The 15667-nt window shown below is 40.7% G+C and overlaps 1 protein-coding gene across 5 annotated transcripts in view; it reads right to left on the reverse strand.

Annotated features, from left to right (window-relative positions):
* zfhx4 (zinc finger homeobox 4) overlaps nt 1–15667 on the reverse strand; it is a 306583-nt gene that overhangs the window by 26707 nt on the left and 264209 nt on the right. For all 5 annotated transcript variants that reach the window (XM_043689133.1, XM_043689135.1, XM_043689131.1 and 2 more), the window contains exons 7-9: nt 15025–15225; nt 10191–10299; nt 1378–6861 (exon numbers count right to left, since the gene is read on the reverse strand). In XM_043689133.1, coding sequence (XP_043545068.1) covers nt 1378–6861; nt 10191–10299; nt 15025–15225 — 5794 coding nt within the window. The remainder of the gene's footprint in view (nt 1–1377; nt 6862–10190; nt 10300–15024; nt 15226–15667) is intronic.

Here is a 15667-nt window from a genome sequence, read left to right on the forward strand (position 1 = left end):
TAGAGTATTGATATGCGGCAAGGGAGTGACCTCTAAAATTCAACCCCTTGCTTCAGACACCCCCTCACCTTGACCCTACTCCATGAGATGCACCCAGCCTTTCACCGATGGATGTCTAATAGAGCAGGTGGTGTTCTATGTCTTTAGGACCCAGAGGCTAGTGGTGTCTGCTTGGTTGGCAACGTTTGCAAGTCAGATGCCACTGCTGAGGCCTCTGACAGGCTGAGTTGCTCAGTAGTCAACTCAAACAAGCTGATTGCTGCATGTTATGGTGAGCTGTCTTGGCAGAGCAGTGGGCAGCAAATTAGTTGACAGCTAACATGCTTTCCTTTAGTCTTAAAAATGGAAAATAGTTTCTGTTCATTTATAAAATCATTCTTTGCAACACCTTCTTAATTCTCTTCACTCTTTTTATATATTTCTTATAGTTGCAGCCTTATTTATGGGAAAGCAAGAAAGTATATGTATGGATACACATCTCCCATCACCAATCAAAAATTTAGATAATCCCATAAAAACATTTACCCTAAGAACCAGGAGCAGGATGAGGCAATTCAGCCCTTCCAGTCTACTCCGTCGCTTAACACAATCATCTTGGCCTCAGCTCCACTTTCCTGCCTGCTCTTCATAAATCTTTACCCCATGTCTATCTCCTCCTTAAATTTACTCAGTGTCTCAGCATCCACTGCACTCTGGGGAAGTGAATGCCACAGAATGAAATGCGCACTTTAAAATTATTCTTTTGTTACATCTGCATTTACATATTTTTGGTCTGAATAATATCAATAGTTATCTCCTACAACCTTTCAAACAGAGGCTGGTATTTGTTCGTCTATACTTAGAAAAGCTTTCACTATTATCCTTTCCAAATGTAGTTTATATGGACAGTCCAGCAAGTACCTTTTATTATTCATAAAGAACATATACCTTAAATTTTAAGTATTAGTACTGATCCTGCAAAATGCTTATTTAAAACCAGATGTTTTTAAGGCATAAATACAGCAGTGAATTAAGTTTATAAGGTTTTAAAACAAAATGAGTGAAATAAATGCACCATTTTCTAATTCATCCTTGCTGTCAGTTCATATTGTCCTTTCTCTTTATATTCATTTGCCATTTGGATGAAAGGATGGACAGATAACTATGCTAAATGCTATTTACTATTATTCTCTATTCATTTATCAATTCTTACTCCAACTTTTACTCCCCTGCTGTGTCTCTCTGAGGAGGCATAAAGGATCTCGCAAGTGATAATCAATCCTAAATTGGAACTCATGATGTGGAAAACTTGAATGTTGACAGATGTTTGGCAAGCACTTTTTAAGGCTCAATTGTTTTATAAACTTTGAAAGAAATAAACATGACTGTGCAACTTACCTGTTGTGTTTTGCGGAAAACTTGGCAGTGAAGCAGGACCATTAACTCCAGGAAGAATGACTGGAGCAAGCCCCGAGAGGCCTGAATAGGATGTTGAAGCATTGAGACCATGCAACGCATTATTTTCCATTATGCTTTGCTGATGCAGAACCTGTTGCTGTGATGTTATGCCCAAAGCATCTGTAGCCTTCTTCAAACGATCCAACTCTTGTTGAGCCATCAACTGTCGGACAGTCGTAGGAGCAAGGTAATCCTTCTCCTTATCAAGCTGGCATCCTACCGTTTCTTTCACTTTGTTGATATGTTGCTGTGAGAAAATGTGATCTCTGATAGACAAACGGGCAGTGTACATAACACCACACAAAGAACATTCTGTTCTTTGTCCGTCAGTTCCAGTTTGGTTCATCATGAATGATTTTGCCATGTTTAACTTCAACTTTTTGTCTTTTGCTCGGGCATTCTGAAACCACACCTGGACAACTCTTTTGGGTAAATTAATTTCATTGCCAAGAAGCTCACATTCTTGCATCGTTGGTGTACGGTAGTCAGAGAAGCATGACTTGAGGACTTTTAGTTGAAGATTACTCATTTGTGTTCTGAAGCGTTTCTGACCAGGCCGTTCACTGGATCGCGATGACGATTTAAGACTGCTGTGGCTCCCAAATGGACTTGGAGAACAGGGATCAGCGAGACTTGATGTCTCACTTCGGTCAACACTATCATCTACATCATTATCCCTTGAAATGAAGCTGAGAGAAGGGCTCGGTAAGCTGATAGAAAGTCTTTCATCATAATAATCAACTGAGGTTGTTGTAGCCATTACTGACAATTGATCACCAGCTATTGATGTTTTTAAATCATCTGAAGACTCAGTAACTTTACTCTCTGAAGTGCTAACTAAAATGTTTTCAGTTTCATTGTTTCCTTCATCTCCTGTACTTCCATCACTTATGGCTGTGTTAATAGATGATGTATCATCATAATCTGTCTTACTCTGATCAAAACTGACAACACCTGGGTTTACATTTGGACTTTCTGTGTCTTCGTTGCATTCTGATTTGAACAATGATGGGCTGAGGAGATGTTTTGGTGACATGTCTGCTGTTTTACTAACTGGTGTTGAAACAGAAGATGGTGCTTCATTTTCGCTTAATGCGTCGATCTTGGAAAAGAGCAACGTTGGAAACTCAAAATAATTATCTTTATTTGGGCTCTCACCATCGTCATCTTGTGGCATAATTGGGCTTGGTGGGAGGCTGTAACCTGCTTGTTTAGCTTCATGCCAATGTCGGGAACGAATGTGCGTTTCAAGTGCTGTCTTAGCTTTGAAGAGTGCTCGACAGAAAGGGCATCTTCTGTGAGATTGACTTGGACCGAGGGCACGAAACTGCCCTTTCCTTTCACGAGCTCGAGTGTTCTGAAACCAGACCTGAACCACGCGTTTCTTCAGGCCTACCTCATTTGAAATATGATCTAACATCTTGCGAGTAGGATTAGAATCCAACAGGTACTTTTCATATAATATCTCCAGTTGCTCTGGAGTTATTGTGGTTCTGAGCCGTTTATCACGATGTGGTTCGTCCCCACTATTTGTGCCTTCTTTATCGTTTTGGTTGTTCTCCTCCTTCTCTTCCAACTTGCGCTTCACTGTTCCAGAAGCGGTATTGGAAGGAGTTGGAACTGATGAGCTTGTCTGTGAAGACATCTGTGCAAGAGGCCCAGGAAGCAACTGTCCTGCTATAAGAGGATTGTTCGGGTCAAAAATCATATAGGGCATATCTAACGATCTATCCAAGATTTGCGAATGGAGGAATTGATTCTGTGCTGCCAAGAAATGAATGTGCTGGTGCTCTTGCCAAAGTTCCAAGGTTGGAAAGGCATATTTACACTGGTCACACTGGTACTGTAATATTTGAGGAGGTAGACTGTTCTGTAAAGAGGTGACTGCTACAGACGGAGGGCCGGATGAAACTGTTGGTGTACTTTGAGGCTGTGAATGAGGCCGCATTATTTGTGTTTGGGATTGCTTTTGTTGTTGGGACTGAGGTGTTGTCGCCTGTGGCTCTGATGGAGGTGAAGATGTTAGCTTGGTCACTTGAGAGGGTTGAACAGCCTCAATTTGCTTTGGTTTCTCTCCTGGTAGGTTAGACTTAGGGGAACATTTGTCCATTTCCAGTTTGGGTGAAGGCATCAGAGGAGTACTAGAACCAGAGCTAGAACCTGACCCCATCATTGTTCCCAATGAAGGCTTTGATGAGTCCATTAGACCAGAACTGTCAGGATGATTTGACATCATTTGGTCTGTAGCATCCATTGAATCTTCTGTTTGGCTATCATCCTGACCATCATCATCTTCATCTTTGTAACACTGTTTCTTTTGATGTGTAATTAAATCAAAAATCCGTGGAAATACAACGTTGCATTTTTTGCACTGATATTGTAAATTACTAGTTCGTATGTAACGCTCATTGGTTAGTTCCCTTCTTTCACTGTCTTTAGCGTCTGCTTGGTTCTCAAAGGTCTTTCGTGCTTTTTGACGGGCATTCTGGAACCACACAACGATGACTCGAGTGGGTAGGTTCAGAACGGTGGATAGTTGTTCTATTTCATCATCTTTTGGATAAGCATTAGTGTCAAAAAAGTCCTGCAGAACCCTCAACTGGTAGTCGGTGAATCGTGTTCTAGATGACCGTTTATTCACTGTACCATCTGTCCTGTAATATTCTCCAGTATTCAGATAAGTGTCATTTCTGGGTTCTTCCAACGTGGTAATCGGTGGGTTATTGAAATTGTATGGCGAGTCCTTATTTCTTTGCCTCTCTTTAAACAGGGTATTACGAAACCAATGCTTGATAACTTTCTGTGGAAGTCCCGACTTCTCTGACATTTCTTGAATCTGTTCTTCGGTTGGTGAGTTATTGATGTCAAAATAAGTTCGTAAGACCTTTAATTGATCATCTGTGATTCGTGTACGTGGACGCTTGAATTGGTGGTGCTTGAGGAAATTGGGATCCAAGCCTAACTGCTGTTGACAGAGCTGGGTGAGGTCTGCAGATAAAGATTCCATGGTTGGAAGTTGCAAAGTGAGCTGGGGGGGCAAGGAAGAATGCTGCATCATAACTGGAGGGAAGAGAGGCAGATCCAAGGACACTGGCATCTGAACTTGGGGTTGTGAAGAAGGGGGAGGTGGGGGAGGTGGGGGAGGTGGAGGCGGCGGAGGCGGTGGCGGAGGCGGTAATGGCGATGGGGTAGATCCTTGGACTTTGCCATTCCCTGTGGAGGAAGGAGGAGGTGGTGGCGGTGGAGGAGGGGGAGGTGGTGGTGGTGGTGGGGGAGGTGGCAGTGGTGTAGGTGCGGGTGACTCTGGTGAAGGTGGTGTTACAGGATACAATTTGTCATACGCTTCCCTATAATGGCATGCAAATATCTCCAGCTCTCCAAATGGGAAAAACTGGTAGTGAATATGCTCTTGGTGACTCTTCAGAATCAGGATGTTCGAAAACAGCTTGCCACATGCTTCACATTCTAACTTATCAGTTTTCTCATTTTCACCATTCTTGCTTCTCTTCTGAACTTTCTGCTTGTTTTCATTGAACTGAATAACCAACTCAAAGCCAAAGTTTTCTAATAAAGCTTTTGCTGCATTTCCTCTTGCACCAGATGGAATACGAGGAGGTGGAAGCACAGTTTCTACTGATTTCTGTTTTTTTATCTCTTTATTTTCCTTTAAAGCTTCAGATTCATTTAAAATCTCATGTTGCATCTTACTTTCAGCTATCTCCATTAATTCCTCAGTTTCTTTCTGGGAATAAGTGTCTTTTAACATTTGGGACTCGACAGAATTGAGAATATTTGGCTCCGGCTTTGATGGTTTAAGGGTTTGCTGCTGTTGCTTTTGCGTCTGTTGCTGAGGCTGTAAACCTTGATGCTGCTGCCCGTATTGCTGCTGAATTTGCAGTAACTGTTGCCCTTGTACTTGCTGCTTTAGATCTTCCAGCAGAGATCCTGTCATTGCAGACATTCCAAAGGTTCCCGAACCAGGCAGACCAAGCTCTGTGCTCAGATTAAATTCAGTACTTGGCAGATAAAAAGGAAAGAGAAACTGTGGTTGTTGTAACTGCAGCAAAGCTTCAGCTGTCATAGGGAAATGTGGTAATAATGCTGGATTCAGAAACTGAGGCTGGAAGAAAGCAGCTTGTTGCTGCAGTTCATGTTGAAGATGCATTTGAGCCTGGACTTGGGCTTGGGCCTGAACCTGGGCTTGAGCTTGAGCTTGGGCCTGGGCCTGGGCCTGGGCCTGGGCCTGGGCCTGGGCCTGGGCCTGGGCCTGGGCTTGAGCCTGGGCTTGAGCATGAGCTGGCGCTGGTGACTGTGGTTGATGCTGGACAGAATGAGGAGAAATTGATTCTGTAAATTGTTTTTTGTTTGCTTCTTTGATATCTGTATTAACGTCTTTATTACTAATCGAGGCAATCCCAGGAGAATCTGTCGTCAATTGACCAGTAACCAGAAGATTACCACCACTGCCCACACTATTACTCCCACTTGCAGTTCCACAATTCCCTGCTTCCAGTTTGGCTGCCCTTGCTTTTGTCTGATGGAGCACAGATCTCATGTGAATTTCCAATGTTGAGCTCTGGCTATAGGCAACATTACATGTGTTGCACTTGTAGGGTTTGTTATCTATGCTGCTGTTAGTTTCTTGTGGAATTGGACTTGATGCCTCTTGTAGGACTTTCTTCAGCTTGTGCAAGTGTGATACTGAATTATAGTGAACCAAGAGAATGTTCTTCTGGGTGAAAGATTCTTTACACACCGTGCATTTATACGGTCGGGAGGGATCCAAAAACTTTTCCATGGTAAAATTTGGACCTTTCCGGAAAGGCAGTGTTCGTTTTGGTTCTGAACTTAAATCATCTAAAATAGAACTGCTGTCACTTCCAGTTGGACTGACTTTCCCATCCTGATCAATTTCCTCTTCCTTCTCGATTTCCTGTACCAGGATATTATCATCTTGATTGATAACTTCACTATCAGACCAGAACTCCCCATTTATATGATAACTTCCACAAATTTGTTGTATCTCAACTTCACTTAGCTCAGGGTGACTAGTTTCTAAGTGTCTCTTTAAAGCCAGAAATGTGCGGAAGCTGCGTTGGCAAAGACTACACATTGTGGCAGCCCGGATAGCGTGATACTGTGAATGAATCTGAAGTTTCTGCATGGTTTTGAAAGCCAGACTACATTGACTACAGCGATACTTGTATACATGTCTATCAGACACAGGCAGTTGTTGCCTTTTCTGAAGTTCGTTTAGTTGATCTTGCAGAGAGTCTGAACCCTTCAAATGCTGACTTCCATCCTTTTTCCAATCTCCAGTTTCTGAAGGATCTTTTGACGTCTTCTGCTCCTCATTTTTTGACTCAATTCCGGACTTTGGGTTGTCTGAGACTGTATAAACTTTTCCCTCTGACGAATATTCACCTATTTAACAAAAACTGATATAAGATGAAAGGAACAAAAAGGATACAATTCAAATTGCTGTGAAATTCGCAAATTGAAATCTAGAGAAGGCTGTCATATCTCTAGCGTTCGCTCTTTCATATGGAAACAGTTGCAACAGCCATAAAAATAAACCCTCTCTGGTTTTCTCTGGGTAAAGCATCAAGAATGAAATATCGTTTTATTCTGTTAACATGTTACTCTAAATGCTTCTTACCATAAGTTTGTTTCTGTCACTTTTAATCCATCTTAAGCCATGGACACATTTTAAGATCGATCTGAGAGAATGAGTCAGAAATACCACTCTGAGGAAAACTTTCCAAGATTCTGGATTCTCCCACTTGTACCTTCAAGCCTTTGGCAGGTCGAGAACAGAGCATGATTTGTTGTGGCCAATATAGGGTGGGTTACTGGAGTGGTTTGAAAATGTTCCCAAACATTTCCCATAACTCTTGAGGGAACAGTGGGTAATCAAAAGTCCTAGTTCCTTCTATCATGAGAAGCATTTGAAGGTCAGTGCTAACAAGGTGGAAACTTGGGAAATTCATGTCTTGCCACAAATTATCAATGTTCAAAGGCCTCAATTTAAAATCTGAACCAAAATTCCAAACTCATGTATGGTACATAAGTTTAGATGATGATAATCAAGTCTTGAATTATGATTTGAACCTATGGCATTGTCACTTGCAGCCAACAGCTAAAGTGAAATAGAAAATACTGCACATTACATCTAAGATGTCCCAAATTTTCACATCCAATTGGTTACTCAGAATTTGACTTCATAATATGAACATGAATGTATCATGAATATTTTTGATTTATATGAATCAATCTCTTCCTCCTCTTCCCCAAGCTTCCTCAACTTGTGTACATGCTGATACATCCTAGTACATTTCAAAATCTATGTCCTGACAGAGCAATTCAGTAACTCTGAGAAGTACATTTCCAAATTGCCGCAGGAGGTGACCGCAACCATTTGATTTATAGCTCCACAGGTAAAGAAAATTCAACCTTTTGAATACAGATGCTAATTAAAAACTCTGTTCAACTCTAAGAAACTATTGTAAAAAGAAGAGTTTGTGAAATCCATGGATGAGATTGGATATGAATGTTGTGTACATTATCTAGTTTTACTTTACAGATTATGCCGTCTTGTCTTAAGTGCCCATAAATTAATTGATTATTTGCCTCATTATACTTTCTGCATTACAACAGTGACTACACCTGCAAAATATTTCATTGATTGCAAAGTATAGAGAAGTCATAAACAAACTACAGAAATGCAAGTCATTACTGTTTGAGATTTTAGTCTACCAGTCACTGTAACTCCAATAATTCATTGTATGTGAAACACAGATGTGATAACACATAAATGAAAATCTAGTCAAATAAAATTGTTCAGTATTAAATCATCCAATTAACAATATTCATTACAACAAAATCCACTACTTCAGTTTTCCACCATTGAGTACTTCTGGCACTTAAACCTCTGCAGCCCAATGCTGAAGACTTCACTGCCACTTGGAAGGAATTAATTTCTTCAGTGACTTCAAGATTTCCTTGCTCCTTATTTGCTGAGTTCTTCAAGTTGACAGGTTTAGAACATTCCCTGCTGTAACCTCCTCCCCGACACTCCCACAGCTTCTCTTCTCTCCTTCGCAGCCTGTCTGCCCCCTCCCTCTGTAGATGCTCCTCATCACCTCTCGATGTGCAAACCCTCACCTACCACAAGCCTCTCTAACTTCTGCTTCTCTGGTGCTCAGGCCTCGGGGTAAGGCAGCCACTCATTTCTTGCTGGTTTGTCAGCAACAAGACTGAGAGCCGCATGATGGCTCAGCGGTTAGCACTGCTGCCTCACAGTGCAAGGGAACAGGGTTCAATTCCAACCTCAGGTGACTGTCTGTGTGGAATGTGCACATTGTCCCCGTGTCTGTCTGGGCTTTCTCCAGGTGCACTGATTTTATCCTGAAGAAGGGCTAATGCCCGAAACATCGATTCTCCTGTTCCCTAGATGCTGCCTGACCTGCTGCGCTTTTCCAGCAACACATTTCCAGCACTGGTTTTATCCCACAGTCCAAAGATGTGCAGGTTATGTAGATTGGTCATGCTAAATTGACCATAGTGTCGAGGGATGTGCAGGTTAGGTGGGTTAGCCATGGGAAATGCAGGGTTACAGAGAGAGGGGGTGGGTGGAGGTTGGTCTGGGTGGGATACTCTTTGGAGGGATTGGTATGAATTCAATGGCACAAATACCCTGCTTCCACACTACAGGGATTCGGTGTCATTGGCAGATTGGTTCCTTACTGATTCTGTCATTCCCATTTAACAGGGATGACATTTCTATGATTGACAAGTTTTTACTTTCTTCAGCCTTTGGGGTCAAATTCCCCTTCCCTTGTTTCCTTGTACATTTTCACATTAAACCTATACTAACAAGAGCTCCGTAGATCACAAAAAAATCGAAAGCGTCTGGAATTATCTACAGTAATTCCCTTGCTACAAATCTGTCTGGATCCTTATTAAAGAACCCATTGGTTCAGTCAGAGGTTTTTTTTAACAACTTCTCATTTTAAGATTCACAACCTGAACACCATCTGTGCATTTATTACATGCCATTGCGAAGTCCAGGCTGTCATCTCCAACTGTTAACGGATGAATTTCAAATCCAAATCAAGCACTCTCTCCAAGACATAGTGATGCTTTGCAAATACATTTTTTTTGAAAAGGAGAAACTTTACAACCACAGCCTCAAAAGACCCATCCTGAGGGGCGATAACAGAAGTGGTAAGGAAATAAATAACTTCTCCAGTCTTAAGAAATGAAGGAAGACCATGTTAATTTTATACACAAAAAGAAATTGTACAAACTCTAGAGAATTTGACACTGGAACCAGTAATGTTTAACCTTCAAATAGAGTCATAGGGATATGCAGCATGGAAACTGACCCTTCGGTCCAACCGTCCATACCGAGCAGATATCCCAACCAATCTAGTCCCACCTGCCAGCACCCAGCCCAAATCCCTCTAAACCCTTCCTAAACATATACCCATCGAGATGCCTTTTAAATGTTGTCATTGTACCAGCCTCCACCACTTCCTCTGGCAGCTCATTCCACACACGTACCACCCGCTATGTGAAACAGTTGCCCCTTAGGTCTCTTTTATATCTTTTCCCTCTCACCCTAAACCTATGACTTTTAGTTCTGAACTCCACCCACCCCAGGGAATTACCAAACTGTTAATTTGTCTGTATGGGGATAGCTTCTTTACAAAGCCAGCCACCACTTTCACAGAGCTTACCAAGTGATTTACCTGATTCCTCTGTGGTTACAGTTGCAGTATTATTGAGAAAGCACTGCATTTTCTCTGAAGCGGTTGAGGACAATATGCTGGTGGAGTTCATCCCATCTGGAAAAGACACCTTTAAAAGAAACACACAATAAGACTCCTTTATCATCTCAGAGTATTACATACAGCATCTTTTAAAACAAAAATTTGGATGACACATTGTGCTGGAAACAATTATATGTATTTCATTTAACAAAACCAAAGTCATGGTGAGAAGGAATCTTGCCAATGGGACTGAAGGAGCAGATCAAGGAATTTCTATTGGTCGTATCTTTAGGTAAGCCAATAACTAAAATATTTTTGATCTGCTATTTTTCATTGAATACAGTCTCACAGTCATTGCAACCTGAGCAGGAGGCACTGTATGTGCTGCCTCTCATGTCCAAAACTTTGCAGATACACAGAAAGCTAACATGATTTTCTGTGGTAGATGCTTTGCTGGATGACACTCTTCTGATATAATCTCCAAAGGACAAAGTTCCGTTACTTCAAGATCTGACTGATAGATATATTATAACATTTTTAGAAGGCCTGCTATCCATCTTTGTTTCTCACTCCATAGGTCATAGGAAATCTTGAGAGGGTTTAGGTTAAGAAGAGGATAGATGCTGGTCTTTATCATTTGTTGGACCAGACCGTACATCTGCACATGTGCAAAGCCAACTGCAGTTGACTGTGACCTGAAACCTGGCTGTAATTCATTACAAAACGCTCCAATCTAACTAACAGCAGTTCATCACTTTTCTCTACTTTGTTACTTATCCGTGTTGCGATGCCCCTTTATTCCATGGGTTTCAATGTTGTTAATGAGACCATTAAAGAAGCATTTTATTGAACACCTTCTGCAAGTCTACAGTCCCACAAAATGCACTGCCTTTGTTATCCCTCTCCATCACTTTATCAAACAACTCAATCAATTTCTCAAAACATTTGCTGTCAAAAATGAAAAAAAAAAAGGAGAAATTATTGGAGAAACTCAGCAGTTCTGACAGCATCTGTGTGAGTGGAATGGGGAGTTGTGGCGTGATCAATTGGAGAACAGTGTTCATGGTCTGAAATTGATGGACTTCATGTTCAATTGTGAAGGCTGTAAATGAGGAGCTGCTCCTTCGACTTGTGTCAAGCTACTGTGGAGTCCTGCAGCAGGCCCAGGACAGAAACGTTCGCATGTATTCCTCAGGCTACTGACTTCCATGAAGTCTTCAGCTGAATATTATTTATATCTTTGCTCTTGAGCTTCTTTGGCAAGTTCAGACCTGCAGTCCACAAATTAGTCTTTAGTCTACTAATCTTCACAACACCTTCCAGTGCATTTCCGGAGCACCCCAGATACTCAGCCATGGAATTGTTATCTTGTCATCTCGTGTAACGTCACCTAAAAACTGGTTACCAGCACCCATCTGTTTTAATGTGGTGACCATCTGCAAATATCTCAATTTGTCTTCTTTAGTTTTTCTTCACTAACTCCTTTTGCGGTCTCTTCAACATGAGCATGGGTCTCTGCTTTAAGTTGCTAAGTCTGGATTTTGTGTGAACCAATCCTTCTTCTGAGTTGAAGCCCAAGTTCCTTGTTCCTCTCTGAAACAATGTCATTTCCACGGTAAAGACTCAGACCTGCTCCATCTTTTTTGATAGTTCCAATGCCTTCCCCTAGGCTAAGATATTGTAACACTTCACTGCAGTTGGATATTTGGTTGGAACACAGCATTGTCCCTGCCATCCTTTAAATAACACTGGTACATTAATTTTCCCCTATCCACAAGCAACATCTGTTAGAAAATACTCACCGGCTATTACAGCCCAAATGCTGCCATTCTAAGTATTTTTCTGTATATTTCAAGAATGTTGATATAACCTATGACTACTTCCTACATTTGTTCATGAAACAGGAGCAATGTTGTCCACCTCCAATTGCCTGAGACACAGTAAAATACAAAGGTGTTCAAATATGCAGTCTGAAGCCCATCTCAGGGTGAAATCTGATATCAAGATTGCAAATTGTCCAATTTTTTTTTCCATGCAGCTTCAGCAAATGGAGAACCAACCATTGAACACACATACTTTTGTTCTGCCAGTGTCCTTTGTTTTACATTTAATCACCTTAAAACCCATTGCTTTTCCCAATGACTACAAAACCTTTTTTCATACTGGCCATCTTGCCACATGATTTAACATCATCTGTGAAAAAAAACCTTCCACTACATCAGCAGTTTAAATAGATGACTTTGTGGACTGGACTTTATTCAAGGGGGCAGGAAAATTAAGTTTAGAAACTGCCCAACCAGGCAGACCAATTTCCTTTTAGAATAAAAATGCCTCCCTATATATATATATTCCCTGAGTAGGAAGAAGGTAACCTTTCAACTCAGGAGCGGTTGCAGATGGAGTACTGAGCTGGCTGACTAGGAGGCCCACATTAATTCTCCAGGTTTTTGGTTGATTTCAATCTTCTAGCCCTCATTATATTTACCTGCATGGTCCATTTCCATGTTCCTTCTATGCTTTTCCCACTCTCCAAGTCCACTCCACTATGTATAAGAACCATTGAGCCTTATAATAAGTGGCAATTCTTTGACACACTCTTGGGGAAAAAAATCGTGGTTACGAAATTGCTGTTCCTACAACCTTGTAAAAGTGTCAGTCAGTGAAAGCCATTCATGGTATTAATAAAAGATATTTCACTTGACTTCACACCTCTTAACTTTGCCCAAATAAACATGACTATCAAACAAATAATAGCTTATCATAACATCAAAGATGGCAATCAAAGCAAAAACTTTAGTTCCATCTGTGTAAACAGACCCCTGCTGACTTAATTCATAAATGAGGCAGAGAGTTCAGTCAAACATTCATTATAAGGACATGTAGAGAAATAAAAATCTAGCCATCTGACTCTGCTCATAATGAGATCATCTGGCAAATGTATCACAGACTAAAGGAGAACAACTCCTGAGGTATTTGGTTCTAAACTTCTCAGCTCTGCGACGGAGAAGGCAAAGGCATGATTTCTGTGAGTGGGCTGACTATTCACACCAAAACAAACTGACACATAAGAGGTAAGGCAGGGATCCCAGAACTGAGTTCAGTCTGCCACTTTAAAATCTTCCTTCATTTCATTGATAGACAGATGCATGAATATCTAAGAGCGAATGACCTCAGTTTGAGGTTCTCTCTCTCTTTCAGCTTTTTAATTGGTGATATTTTTAAAAAATTGTAAATCAAGAGTAGATTAACTGGTTAATAAGCCCAGGAATTTCCTCAGAGATACTTCTAGGGCTTCCACTGGTGAAGTTATGGGAACAGTGGCCAGGAAATTCCCAGGTTTAATTTTCTGAAAATTAAAATAAATATAACTATAATTACCAAACAATTTGGCTATTTCCTAAAAAGGATCCAATAGATGCAATGTGTTGTTTCTAAATTATTGTGATCTGAATAATAATAATATACATTCAATGTTCTGATGACAAACAAATCTGACCATTACTAATGATTTTGCCCAATTAATGTATTCTTCCCTAGTTCATGCCTCACCTTACCTAAACATCACATATGATTAGATTAGATTAGATTACTTACAGTGTGGAAACACGTCCTTCGGCCCAACAAGTCCACACCGCCCCGCCGAAGCGCAACCCACCCATGCCCCTATATTTACCCCTTACCTAACACTACGGGCAATTTAGCACGGCCAATTCACCTGACCTGCACATCTTTGTGACTGTGGGAGGAAACCGGAGCACCCGGAGGAAACCCACGCAGACACGGGGAGAATGTACAAACTCCACACAGTCAGTCGCCTGAGGCGGGAATTGAACCTGGGTCTCTGGCGCTGTGAGGCAGCAGTGCTAACCACTGTGCCACTGTGCCACCCACAATGCCTATGTTAATTAAACCTTTAAAAGCACTAACCTCTTGATATCTTTAGGATGTATCTCATCAGTCTTGGAGCTAAAAAGACATTTTAAATATTTTTAAAAATATTTCCATGGCCTCAGTATTCACACAGCTTAGATTGTATGGTCAGGCCTTTGGAGTGGGTCTTGAAGCCACATAATTCAGAGGCAGCAGTGGTGTCACTGAGGCACGAATGACACTTAAAGCATTCACATCATATGGTACTTCTCCTCATTTGTCTCATCACACTTCTACATAAACTCTCTCCTTAAAATACTTTCTTATCTTGAAAATATTGTTTCCTTACAAGCATCTAAATTATACTGTTTACAACTTACTTTTCTATTGGCCTATTTACCTATTTTTAATGCCCATTACAGTTATCTTCAACTGCCCTTTAAATAATCAGTAGTACTCACAATTCTCACTCTTATTCTTTAAACAATTCTGCTCATTGCTTAGGTGACTTTTAATTTTGTCTTCAGCAATCTCTTCATGGATCTTATTCTTTTGCTTGCTTTCTCCTATGAATGAATTTCCTTTTCAAATTCATTAAAATAGACTTAAAAAGCTTTGTAGTATGTAGAAAGCAAAAACATTTATTCCTAACGTACAAGAATATTTATATATTTTACCGCACAACAACGATCGCTGTTTTAGCTTTAAATGGGAAAATCTGGACCAGCACGTCAACCCCTCTTGATATATGATGCTTAAGAAGTAGTGCAGTTCATGCAAAAGCAAATCAGTAATTATCTCACAGTATAAATCACCACAGAAATACATTACATTCTGAAAAGGGCAATAAACTCTGCAGCTTATATTTCAAATAACGAAGCATTTTAATTTCCAAGTCTGGAGCCAAAAGCTCCTCGACTGAGATACACTTTAAACTGCTTACAGTCATAAGTAGCTTCTCCACACAGTCAGGTGCCACACTGTGCAAATGGGTCAGGTGCAGCTGTAGATGAATCTTGTTGCTGAGGACATCTTGACAGAGAGGGCAGCAGATGACCGGCTGCATGGAATGCTGGGACATGACATGTATCTGAATCCTGTTTCCATCCTTACTGTTGTAATTACAGTACGGACACTGGTAGAGCTGTAACCAGATAGCATTTAATAACATATATATTAAAAACTGGTGGCATATAACACACAAAGTTTCTCTCTTTTAGCTTTTTAAGACAAAATCATTTTGCAGTGAGAAATTACGAGCACATTAATAAAGCAAAGTCAGATTGAATATGCTTATTTCTTCAAGAAAACAGGGCCAGTATGGGTATTGACAAAGAAAAAGCAGCTAACCAAATTGTTCTTTTTAACAGTAAGATTTTAAATTGTTTCATTAAGAATCATGAAATATTGGACTTTTATGTCAGATGTTGTTTTCAGTACTCTCAAATGGATTCCTGTTTACGCTGCATACATTTCAAAAACTAAGAAGCTCTCTTGAAGCGATAATTATAAACAGAACACTTGATGGTAGCACAGGAGGGACATCAACTGGACTAGCAACCCTGTAGCTGAGGCTAATGGTTTTA

The sequence above is a fragment of the Chiloscyllium plagiosum genome, chromosome 4 (assembly GCF_004010195.1).
Source record: "Chiloscyllium plagiosum isolate BGI_BamShark_2017 chromosome 4, ASM401019v2, whole genome shotgun sequence".
Taxonomy (NCBI): Eukaryota; Metazoa; Chordata; class Chondrichthyes; order Orectolobiformes; family Hemiscylliidae; genus Chiloscyllium; species Chiloscyllium plagiosum.